Source organism: Rhincodon typus, chromosome 2 (genome assembly GCF_021869965.1).
Source record: "Rhincodon typus isolate 14 chromosome 2, sRhiTyp1.1, whole genome shotgun sequence".
NCBI lineage: Eukaryota > Metazoa > Chordata > Chondrichthyes > Orectolobiformes > Rhincodontidae > Rhincodon > Rhincodon typus.
In genome coordinates this window covers 39,527,553-39,540,918 of record NC_063333.1, presented here as the reverse complement: position 1 = coordinate 39,540,918, position 13,366 = coordinate 39,527,553, and the positions used below count along the sequence as shown (strand labels likewise).

The 13,366-nt window shown below is 41.0% G+C and overlaps 1 protein-coding gene across 3 annotated transcripts in view; it reads left to right on the top strand.

Moving 5' to 3' along the window:
* Positions 1–13,366, top strand: part of spag6 (sperm associated antigen 6) — a 161,421-nt gene that overhangs the window by 116,066 nt on the left and 31,989 nt on the right. For all 3 annotated transcript variants that reach the window (XM_048617961.1, XM_048617967.1, XM_048617952.1), the window contains exon 9: positions 2,981–3,097. In XM_048617961.1, the coding sequence (XP_048473918.1) occupies positions 2,981–3,097 (117 nt within the window). The remainder of the gene's footprint in view (positions 1–2,980; positions 3,098–13,366) is intronic.

Here is a 13,366-nt window from a genome sequence, read left to right as displayed (position 1 = left end):
AACTTCTTTGGCAAGTTTGCCTAGTTGAAAAATTGAATATTAATGAGGTAAGTTGGGCCACCAACAAGGTGTTTAACAAGCAATAATCCCCCTTAATTGGCAACTTACTGCTGCCTTACCATATGAGTAAGAAACTCATCGTGCTGCTTGTAAAAAAAAATCGCAGCACTTTTCAATGTTTCCACTAAAACTACGATTGCTAAAATGAGCCATTGTCTTCCTGCCATACGTACAGGTTATTTAGTTATCCTGGCACTGTGAAATGGAGATTTGTCTGTTCAGCAAGTATAGAAGTAAGATACCAATATTTCCTTATTATATTCTTCTGGTTACAATCTCATCTGGAAGCTTTAAAATTTGTGAGTTTCATTTATGACTGTACACTTTAGATGGTAAGGTGATATGTTGTGTAATTTTACAGGTGCAGTGGCCTCTTTACAATGTATGATTTTTAATTTGGAACAACTCTGTGCACTTTAAGACTTCAATGATACAAAATATTTTTTGTGACTTGTGATGCAGTCAGCATTATTTTCCATTGTGTACATTTTAGTCTGAATGTTCTGTATATATTAGCCCTTCAAATACAGACTACGAAGACAAGGTTTTTGTTAAGATGGACATTTTAAAGTTTATGAACAGCATCAACTATTTAGATTACTGTAAGATATAGAAGAAATAACAAAACAATGGCATACTCAATGAATTGCAAGACAGTAGAAAGCTCAGAGGAACAAAGGAATCCTGGGGTGCTTATCCACAGATTCCTGAAGGTGGCTGGACAGGTTAATCGGGTGGTTAAGAAGGCATATGGCATGCTTGCTTTTATCAGATGAGGCATGGATTATAAAATAGGGAGATTATGTTGGAACTATACAGAACTTTGGTTAGGCCACAGCTGGAGTACTGTGTGCAGTTCTGGTCACCACACTTTAGGAAGGATGTGATTGCACTGAAATAGATACAGAGGAGATTCACCAGGATGATTCCTGGACTACAGTATTTCAGCTATGAAGAAAGGCTGGATAAGCTCAGGTTGTTTTCTTTAGAGCAGAGAAGAGGGATCTGATTGAGGTGTATAAGATTATGAGTGGCATAGACAGGATGGATAGAAAGCAGCTGTTACACTTAGTCAAAAGGTGAAAAGCACTTTTAAAGTGAAAAGTAGGAAGTTTAGAGGGGATTTAAGGAAAAATGTTTTCACCCAGAGGGTGGTGGGGCTCTGGAATGCACAGCCTGTTAGTTGAAGCAGGTAACCTCACAATCTGGATGAACACTTGACGTGCTAAAACATTCAAGGCTATGGACCTAGTGTGTGAAAGTGTGACTAGTGTAGGTAATAGTGTATCTTTGGTGGTACAGACTCAATGGGCCTATGGACCTCTTCTGTATGTTATGATCCTGTGATTTATGATTTCAGAGGGTGGAATCTTATAGAAGTCTGAGTGATGTGGACTATGGTGAGGCAGAATTGGACAAGAAGTCTGGAGATGCCCATCTCCATATTGGGAGCTTCTCACTCCATCTTTTATGCTTTCCACAGATGGCACGATGAGTATACAGGATTAGTAGTGTGAGAGGTTAGTGTAGGTAAGAGTGAGTGAGGGACGATGTTGCAGGCAATAGTGGGAATGGCAGAGTATGAGCCTTGTGGGAGATGGGTGCAGTAGCTGAGGCAGAGAGAAGTATGGCACTTACCTTGCATAACAGACAATGTCATTGATTTCTGAACATTCCTCTACATCATGGAAATGGCACTGACCCAGAAGGCGACTTTGGAATAGCTGCTAGGGACTGTTGATGTGGCCTCCTCTGCCAGTCCTCCACGAAGAGGACTCTTCTCCTTTGCACCACCCTAACCAACAGGGCCTCCAAATCACTGTCTTCTTTGACATGTTCATGTTCTGTCCATCACTGAGCAGTTCATCTTCAGAATGCTACTGCTCATCTAGATGTATAGTGGCCTTTTCAAGATGGCATTGATACAAGACAGTGGCAAGATGGGGCTGGAGTTAGATTTGAGAGTTAGGGGCAGAGGTAGTTAATAAATGCAGTGGTAAGATATGGTGAGAGACCTCAGTATGCCTTGTGGTGAAAATCGCTCCAAAAACCATGACACAACGTGGATTTGGCCAAAAAAACATATGATTCAACTCGGAGTTCCACATGGCCTGGGTCCTGCGCTCACTGATTACATAAAGCAAAGACAGAAGCTGCAAGCAGGCTACTACTTTTACAGGTACTGAAGGTAAGACAGGTACTTTTATACTGGAATGTCACATGTTATGATGCCATCTAATCATCCTTTAAGGTACAATGCCTGTCTGGTCTGAGGTTCAGTAGTGCAACATGAGCTGCCACTTAAATTAATTGCAGGTCTACTGCATGCCCAACTATTCTAGTTCCTACAGATTGATATTGGCACAATAATATGTACTTCCCAAGTTGTTCACAAATGGAAAACTAAATAAGTTTAGTGCTCATCTGAAATTGTGATGCCAATTTTATCTGGAATAAACATTTATCTAATAATCTATTTAACAACGGTAAAGATAAATTACTATCAAAAATAGGTGAACTATAGTGATGCTGAAATTCCTTCATCAGAGCAACTTTAAATGGCATTGATTTCTTATTTGCTTGCTTTAACCTTTTCTGTATTAATTGGATGATTTAGATCATATTTTGTGTAATATTGTGTTGAAATGTAAACTGGATTTATACCAATTCAAACATTGAATTTTATTTACAGTTTGTTAGTAGCTTTGATTTGGCTTAATGCTGTACTTAAAATCATTGCCGACCATGTCTGACCAAACAAGCAGTGCCTCACTTCAGAGATCTATAACTGAGCCAACTGCAAACACTCAGGCAGTCTGATGTTTCGATCGCAGGAATGTAGGACGTGATGTGTTGCAAATTCCAAACATTGTTTTCAGCAGATGCTTTACAACTTCACTATGGTCTTCCACTTCAACAGGCTAAAAAGGCCCTGAAAAATATCCTGCAGAAATGCACATTTCTGCCAGCTCTCGATCCACTACTACATGATGCTCCTCCCAATGTCCTTAAACATGTTGTTGGACAGTATAGTAAGGTAAGAAATACACTGCATTTATATCAAAAATCCATTGACCCATTAACATGAATGGAATGTTGTATTTACTAGAAGCTGAAAGATGTGTTCATCTTTAGTGTGCATGATAAATTTTAGAAATTACAAATAACTCAATTGTATGTTCTATGATGCTTAACTGATTGTACAATGAAACAAAAAGAATAAGAAATTGCATTTATACTGTGTCTTTCACAATTTCAAGATGTTGCAAAGTGCTTTACAGCCAGTTAGGTTTTGAAGTGTAGTCACTGTTGTAATGTAGTGAAGTGCCAAAGCCAGTTTGCACTTAACAGAGTTCCGCAAGTAGCAGTGAGAAAAGGACCAAATAATTGATGTAATTATATTAATTGAGGCAAGTATTGTGCAGGCCATAGTTGAAACTTCTTTGCTTTTCTTTGAATAGTGGCCTCTGTTTCACACCCCTGTCAGAGGACGGTACTTCCAAGAGTCAGCACTCCCTTGATCTTGAACTAAGGTGTCAGCCTAAATTATTTTACTTAAATGACTGGAGTGGGATCTGAATCCATAACCTTGTGACTAAAAGGGCATAGCTTTTGATTGATGTGGAGTCAGAGGACAATTATAATTGGAGTGGGGCCGTCAGGCATAATTCAGTTCTTATTTGAAAATCATACACGCATTCCTTACTTTTATATTTCTATTCTAAAATGATATGTCTTAACTTATAATAGATGCCCATTTTGTAAACTTGGTATATTGTAATTATAACTCCCTCTAGCAGTACTAGTTGCATTCATAAAATGGCCAAGCAGATTGAGTATGAACCTACAAATCCTTCCAACACACATCAATGCCAGGCTGTAAGAGCAGGACAAATTCCTGGTTAGCCATGTGATGCAAATAAAGTTAGATCTTCTAACATCATTGACCATATCTCCTGCATGTAAAAGTGCATGTTGCCAAACAACTCTGACTCTCTGAGCCACCACCAGTCTGACTGCAGCACCTCCATTGGCAGAGGGTGCAATTACAACTGACACAGACTGTTGGCATTATAATTTGGGCATAGAAATTTAAGGCACAATTTTTTGCTCCCAGAGGAGATGAGAATAATGGTGGGCATGATGACTTAATCAATTGAGAATCTAAAAATCATATTTTTACTATTGAGATAAATTTTAGCAATAATGTGCTGTATCCTCAGTAGGAGAGTTGCCCTACTATACATACATTTGCATTTCATTAATGTCATAACTCAGTGGATTTAACTTCGCCTTCCCAATTAATTTCTGACCATTTGAGATACTCCACTGCTTATAGAAAGTGCATACTTGTGACTCCAGTCCAGGTAGGTTCTTTGCTTTTTTTCCCAAGTGTAAATATTGGTTATCTTCACTTTCGCTGTTGTAAAGATTGTATCTTTTTATTTTTGTGTTTTTTAAATTGTGGACTGAAATGAAAAAAGAATTGTTTGTAAAACCAAGGATTGCTGCACAGTTTGAAAGCAAGTAATTTTGATACTCATTGTGAACACTGTTTTGTATGGCTGTGGATTACAGCAATGTTTGCAGATGAACTGGGATCAAAGGGTTGCACACAAATAGAGCTTTGTTTAGCAACAAAAAGATGTTTGGTTTGTGGACTAGTGACCAGTCATTGATGACAAAGATCTTCTGTCTGCCGACAACCATGTGATTGGTTCTCCGGTAACTTAACAGCTTGAGGCTGGGAATAAGATACAGAGAAGCCATCAGGTCTCCAGCTAGGAGCTCTTCCTTCATTGTCTAAGAAAACCAGTTTATCTTTGTTTCAGCAGTTGCTCTAAGTTGTGACTTTTAATTGATAAGTCAGAGACTTCTTTTATAAGTGAACCAGCCATCCTGTGCCTCTTGCAAACCAGTGGAAGCATTTGGAAAAGGACAACAGAGAAGCAATGTTCTGAGCAGCACAAAAACAAAAAGAAACATCTCAGCAACCTTTTTGAAAAAGATTCACTGAACTCTTTATTCAAAGATTTCACTCCATCCAGAACCTATATTTTGTGCATGCGTCTGTGTGTCTGTCTATGGAGGAATTTATAAGGGGACAAGAGTTTTAATTAGTATTGGTATATGCTGATGGTATATAACCATTTACCTGTAGCTAGAGATTATTTATTTGCAATAAATAATATTTTTTGTTAAGTACAGAAGCCTGGTCCATGCTTTCTGTAAACCTGGGTCAAAAAAAAAAGTAAATTGGGGAATTTTGTATATTTTTAAAAATCTTTAACCATTGTGAAGACTCCAGGAATTTCCAACACTGGATTTCCAGCGTGCTACCCCAATGGGTCTTTTCACTGTAAGCTCTACAACTGCAGTTGTTGTCAGAATATGTGAACCATCCCAGAACCCAACTGAAGAATGGCAATGCCGCAGCTTGTGTCTGAGTGACAGTTTAGTGTGCAAGCTAAGATAGCAGCTTGTGTTGCTAGGTGGCAGCTTGATGGAGAAAGCAAACAGCTGCTTGTGTTTTTGATGGAAGGCTTATTGTAGAAAGCAAGGCAGCAACTTGTGGCTGTACAGTGTGATGTCAACGTCCGAGGTGGCGCTTGGCCTGCAGTGTACATGGCAAATACAATGCATGTGAATGAAGACAGTAGCCATGAACAGGAAAGGGGATGTATGGTTTGTGGAGTAAGGGTGAGGGAGCACCAGCACAGTCAGTCCAGGGACTGGCCCAATCCTGTTTCAGGGGTTGGCTGCAGTCAGTCAGACAGTTTGTCCAACAAAACCTGAGTAATCAGCAACATTTCAGTCCATGGATTGGGTCATGATCAGTTCTGGAAGTCAAACAAAATCAGATCAGGCATTACTGGTTATTGGGTCAGGAATTTCTTATAAATTCAGCCCAGGAGATGGACCATGGTCAATCAGGGACTGGTTCTGCCATAAGCCGAGAGATTTGTGTGGTTTATCCATGGCATTGTCAAGTCTGCACGCAGCTAAAGTCACTAGATTGTATTGGTTGTATTGTACAGCTGAGGGAATGATTAATGTCATAGGAAATAATTGAATGTGATAGGGTTGGGTCTGGTATGATAAGGAAGTACAAATTCAAAGGATTCGTCAAAGAAACTAAGGTTGACTTGTTTCAATATGGAGAGGATACGGGAAAGGCAAAGACATGGACAGCACGCTCATGACGGGCTGTGGGTATAAAATGGGGACATTAATGGTAATTTCTTGGTTCTGCTGGTTAATTTTTACATCACAACAATTTACTATGACTAATAACACTTATTTACCGAGTACATTACAGTGTCTTTACATACCTCCTCCCCTGATTCAGCTGCTAGGCCAGTCCCCACACGCCTCAAGCAGATTCCTCCACTCCATTCCTGAATAGACTAGCAGGTCAGAAATTATCTCTTAAAGGGGCCACCTACTATAGTAATGTAAAAGGGGTAGGGTGAAGAATCATTGTGGGAGTTGCGAAACAGTGATGGAGGTACAGAATAGGAGAGATATCGTGTCATAGGGAAGCCTGCAACTGACTGCAGCGAACACAAACTCTGATGTTCACCATATTGTTCTGAAAATGAACTGCGCGATGCATTTTTGATTTTGACAAGGCTGCATCCAAAGTATGATGAGAAAGTAACTGTTTTATTTTTCTGAAAGGGAGAGGAATTGATGGTTGGAAGAAGTGGCCAACTGAAGGTCTACTCCAGAAATGAAAAGTCCAGTGGTTATTCAATGTTAAACATCTGCTCCCAATTCTGACTTGAGCAGCATGCCTACATTGGTCATCCCATCCGTCTGTTGCCTGATTTCATGAAATAACAAGTGAAAGTATGCTGTGACTTGATTGACCTCTTGTGATCTGTCAGGGCTACAAACGTCAATGGAGCATGAAAAATGCCATCTTCCCCATTAGTAATGGCAGGCAGTGATTAGGACTGCAAGATGTGATATTATGGCTACCATATCCTCACATACAAGACGAAGGGTGCTAGGAGAGGTCTGGTGTGATAGAGTTGGAGGAGAGAGCATAGCTCCTTCCCACAAGCTCCTTGGCTGCATCATGCAAAGGCCACTTTGATACTTTTTGGCTAACTTAAATTATTTCAGGATGACTGTTATGCATAGGAAGGAATGCTACACTGAAGGGTAATCCAGTAGTAGTAGATATCTCCATAAACCTTTGATGTTGGTGGTAAAGAGTTCTCTTTTTAAACCACATATAAATACAAAATCACATGGAGCTCGCAATGGTTGGAGCAAGATTAACCTCTCTGAAGGCATTACCTGGAGCTTCATGCGAAAGGATATCAGGATTGAAACATCCTATTGAAGGGACTCTGTTCTTTCACTTAACTGTTCTCACAGACTTCCTGAAAGCGAAAGGACCATAATGCACATCAACCCTGCCGCACTTCTTATGTTCCACAGCTCTGAAGATACTGCCAGTGAAGGCTCCTAAGACAGCAATAGGAGCAGCCACCAGCAGCAATGTAGTCTTATAGAGAGAGTCAAGGAGCAGGAAAAGCCCACCACATTGAAAGAGAGTGCTCAGGTGAAACAGATTAAACAGATCTCCAGGCTTTGATGCAGCTTTCGTCTGGTTAGTGACAGCCAGTGTAGACAACGATGCCCTGAGAAGTCCTGACCCATTGTCTTATGCCATGCCAGCGACAGTATGAAGACCTGGCAATTCCATCCAAGTAGCCCTAAAGGTAAAAGCTGCACCTAACTTCTATGCCAGCAGATCATTTCAGGGAGCTACCATAGATCTCTGTGGAATTTCACAGGTGTCAGCTAGTAAGTGTAATCATGAAATCACTTTGCAAGAGCCCCACCAATTCACATGTTTCCTCTTTAATGCAGGGAGACAGGTAGCTAAGGCACTAGGATTCTTAACTAGCATTAGTTTCCTGTAGGTTCAGCGTGCAATTATAGCACACATAGCAATCAGAGTCCCCCAACATGAACCAGCAGTCTTGTCAATATAAAAGCAATCCACTTCCTTAACATACAAATCATTGTGATTGTAACAGCCAGATAATGCAATTAAGCCTTAGATATCCAGGGAGCTACCATTGCTTTCACATTCTGGATCTTTCAGAGGTGCCAGCCTCTTTGAAAAGTTCTTGATGAGTAGAATATTGGAACAGAAACAGGCCATTCAGCCCATTCAACCTGTCCCACCATGCAATACAAACGTGGCTGATCGAACACTTCAATGCCTTTTACTCACACAACTATACTCACCATAGCCACTAGTAATCAGAAATCTATTAATCTCTAAAGAAGGATGGTTGCTGGGTGACAAGGGATACCCACTCCACACCTTGGTGATGATACATTTAAGAAATCCTCAGACTGGCATTGAGAAGAGATACAATGCTGCCCATGGTTCAACTAGGACCATTGCAGGACAGATGTAAGGTCTTTTGAAAATGAGGTTCTCATGCCTGGACTAGGCAGTGTGATACAAAATACCCAAGGCAGAGTGCTCTGCATCTCAGTTGTATGCTGTATCCACCACAATCCCAGGGACCAAACAGAGAATGTATGAGGGTGCAATTTGGGAAAACCTCTGAGGAGGAAGGTGAGAGCGAGAATCCTCAAATGAGCCAGGATAACCATCAGTAAGATAAGGAGACCACCAATCCAAAGAGGCCGGGGCAACCTTATAGCAACCTATTTCCAGGGTGACTAAGCTGACTAGAGTCATTTTTTGTAAGTTATACTTTCATTTACACAGTTGGATGTTAGTTGTTTGATTGCTGAATTCAATAGTCCTCAGTGATTGTAATCAATTTTTATTTGTTTTATCTATGCAATCAAATGGTTACTTTTATTTTTACTCTGGTTTTACTTCTTCAATTCTATCATCGCTAAACTGCATTCCCAACTTTGTTGTGAACGACAGTGAGCACTCCTGTGACTCTGTGCTTCTGGATGGTTGCACTAAAATGGTCCTTGCATCAAAGACATGCGAGTCACATGGGAAAGACCACTCCCTGGTGAAGACTATAAGTTGTTCACAACTTGAGACTACTCTAGATAACACAGTGTGGAGCTGGAGGAGCACAGCAGGCTAGTCAGCATCAGAGGAGCAGGAAAGTTGACATTTCAGGTCGGGACCCTTCTTCAGAAATGAGACTACTCTATGTGCTTTACACTGTCAGCATCCCTGCACTGCTGCAGAGTACCCTTCCAGTATGTGAACTTCTTCACTGACAATGATTTCTCTATTGGTGACCACAAGGTTTTGAGCAGTTCATTTCATTCTACTCCAAACCTGTGAGAGATTGACATATGACATGACCGCTACCAACTTCATACCCTTAGATTTTCTAGCATGACTTTTAGAATCCTAAACATGGGATAGACTTTTCCCTCCTAAAGCTGGAAAGTACATGAAGGTTCCACCATCACTCCCACAAGGTGTTTGCAGGGTGCAGCAATTGAATGTCCCTGGCTGTGGTTCTGCCATTAAACCTTATTGTTAACATCACCGTCCTCTACAGTAATCTATAATGCCTCGACTCCAAACCCCAACTAATAGATGTGTCGTTTCCTTACAACTGAGTGCTCTCACTTACTTGGTTGATTATGAGAGAGGTACCAAGGTGTAGCAATTGAAAAGCAGCATCCTTTCGATGACAGACAATGCTCCACACCTTTCACATCTGGTAACCCTCAGCATATACTGGTATAATACTAGTATACCAGGCACTGAAACAGTGCAAGTAAATATAGATTTACAAAAGTGTAGATTATATGTATACATTGATTGAACACCTATGCTATGGATATGTCCTTGAGAAGTAATGTCTACCTGCAGAACCAATACCACAGCTGCCTGGTGATTTTGAAGACTTTGGTGGGCATCTTGTCAATGCTGTGGGTCTCGACAGCCACAGCCTGCTGAGTGTGTCCTGCATAAATACAGCCAGATCCTCCCTGGCCTCAGCTGCTACAGGCAATAGGGCCAATGGTAGAGGAGAGGTAGACGTAGTGGGTTGCTCTGAAGTGTCCTGAGAAGAAGCTCCCAGCATGCCTGTAAGTCCTGCTCCCTCACTATCCCCTCTAAAGGAAGGGGCACCTGGAGTGAGGTTGATGCGCCTTGGCCCTCCCTTGCTGAGTGCTTGTGGCGAGAGTGACGGAGTGATGGTCTGAGCATGTATTCAGCATTCATTGAGTATTCTGTTGGATCTGTACCTCCAAGGTGACTGCCACCTTTTCCACGGAGGCAGCTAAGCATTCACATGCCAGAGCCACAGCAGTGAGTAGCATCCTCAAGTATGATCTGGTTAGAGTACTCACCAATTTGATTGTTTCTGGGTTGGTGGAGGCTGTAGCCACTTGCATTGTGTATTAGTGGGTATCTGCAGAAGACATGAGAAATAATTAGTGAAGCTAATGAAGACCAATGTGTTTGTCTTTGTACACATCTGAGAAGGTCAGACAGTCATGTTGTTTACTGGGTTCCTGGGCATTCTGGTCTTCCCACTATATCAAGAATGATCTTGACTTTCCCTGGCCAGCTTTACAGTCCACTCCCCAAAGTGGGGTGAAGCTCTTGATGTCCGGCACCGTCTGCAAGTTTTAGCCTACTCTGCGCAGTTGTGGAGCAGCCGTTCCTGCAGTGAGATAAAGAGAAAGATTGTGTGTAATGGTAATCGGTCCAGGAGCACTTTGTGAACATGTATAACCCTGTTAAGTGATGAACCTTCCTCAGTTAGTATGTAGGAATACCAGCACCCTGGGAGGGTTAGTACTTTGAACGTATGAGATAGCTGCAAACCCTTCAGGATACATTCTGCATGTGATGCTGAGGCTTGCAGACTATGTCACTTGCTGAAATATCTGTGAAGTTGCAGAATTAAATTTATAAAATTATAGAGTCATAGAGGTCTACAGCACAGAAAAATGCCCTTCAGCACATGAGCCTGTTCCAATTGAAAACAACAACATAACACTTCTAATCCTATTTTCCAGCACTTGGCCCATATCCTTATATGCCTTGGCATTGCAATTGCACTTCTTAAACTTTTGAGGGTTTCTGCCTCTACCACGCTTACAGTCAATTCCAGATTCCCACCACCCTCTGAGTTATTTTTTTCTCACATCCCCTGTAAACCTCCTGTCCCTTACCTTCAGTCTATGCCCAGGTCATTGATCTCTCCACCAAGTGTAAACATTCTTTCCTGTCTATTCTGTCTGTATCCCTTATAATTTTATTCACTTTAATCATATCTCCCCTCAGTCTCCTCTACTCCAAAGAAAACAACCCCAGTCTATCTAGTCTGACTACATAATTAAAGCTCTCCAGTACAAAAAAAACATCTGGGTAAATCCCCTCTGCACACTCTCCAGTGTAATTATATTCCTCCTATAATGTGGATTCCAAAATTGTACAGAATACTCTGGCAGTGGCCTAATCGACATTTAATACAGTTTCAGCATTACCTCCTTGCTTTTAAACTTGATGTTTCAGCTAATGAAGGCAAGATTCCAATATGCCTTCTTAACCACTTATCTACTTGTCCACAAAATTAAGGGACCGGTGAACACACACACCAAGGTCCACCTATTTTTTGCCCCCTACTCCATTCAGCAATACCTGTTACTAAAGTGAAGCAAGTTTACATTATTTTGGTGGCATTTTCAGTGTTGATGGGACGTCCACCACAGGCTGAGAGGGACCTCTTAGTTTGCAGTGAGCTAAGGGTGCTCAGCTGGCCTTTGAATATGACACAAGAATCTATGACCCTAGAAAGTTCCACCAGAGATGAGAACTTTACGCTCGTGCATCCCATTTAATTCACTGAGCTATTCATGCAACATCTCTTAGAATCCCCAAAGAGTAAACACAGTCAATTCGGCCCAGCAAGTCTGCAATGACACTCTGAAAAGTGACCCATCCCTTGACACTACCCCTGTATCACCACAATTACCATGGCTAATCAACCTAGCCTGGATTGTGAGAGGAAACTGGAACATCTGGGGGAAACCCACGCAAACATGGGCAGACAGTCACCTAAGGGTGGAATCAAACCTGGGTCCCTGGTGCTGTTAAGCAGCAATGCAAACCACTGTGCCACTGTGCCACCCTTGTACAAATAATGAGGTGAGAAGCATGTAATTGCATGAAATAATTCATGGTAGAAATTACTATCTTCAACACAGTTAAAGTATCAGGACAGGTGGATAGTGGTTAAGAAGGTTCATAGGATACTTGTGTTAATTAGTCAGTATGGGCATAAAGGGCTGTAGATTTTAGTGTGCTGTAGATTTCTATGACTCTCTGACTCTAAGCACCAAACTTCAACTACAAATTGGAAAATCTAGCCTTGTAGTGGCAGGTAGTACCTGCAAACATAAAATTTTTAACTACAGGTAGTCCTCAAAAAAAGTGATTTCAATTAACATGGTTTCTCCATAACATAGCTTTTAAATAGTAGGCATTTGATTCACAATAACAAAGTTCTTACCTGACTCCCAGTAGCATGGAGGAATGAATACAATAAATTGGGCAAGTTCCTGTTCATTTAGTTTATCTCGGCTGTTGCCTGCCTGAATGACATTTCCATGGAGCAAGGCCCCTAAGCGCACTAGCTGTGAGAGCGAAGGAATTGCAGCTAAGAAAAGCAGGAAATCCATTTTGCTAAGGGGTAAATTAGTCATGCTGTCCAGATTCAAGCATGATGAGCAAAATATGGATATTCAAAAAGCTTTAAGTCTCATTGCTTTGGTTTTACATACATTTCAATATAATGCAAATAAACTAAAGTGAGCAACAAAACTCTAACACCGTTAATTGCAAGTCAAATAGTTCATGCATGTCCTCAGGTAAAGGAGGATTTGGAAAGACTTTTAGCATTTTGGATTAACATCAAAATTAAGGAAATGTACTGCTTGTTTTGTATGTAATACTGGAGAAAAATAGAAGCCTGTAAAAGGACTTGAAAGAGAAATCAAATGATCTTGATGTGAAACATTTCCATGGATGGTTTGAACATTTTAAGAAAACTATGCTGCATAATATTAAGCTGCCTTGTGAAGCAGCCCAAACTGATGCTGAAACCACAAAAGCATTTCCCAGGTTGCTGTAGGAAATAGTTAAAGAGCACGGAGAACAGAGGTGTAAGTTGGCAAGAAGGATGCTATTCAATGCTATTGGGAAATGTGCAGAGAGAAAAAGAAGTAAGCAACTCATTTAAGGCTGTATAACTTCTCTAAAAAACTGTCCCCAAAGATGCTCAGTCCTTCACCACCAAAGCAGCATAAGAAT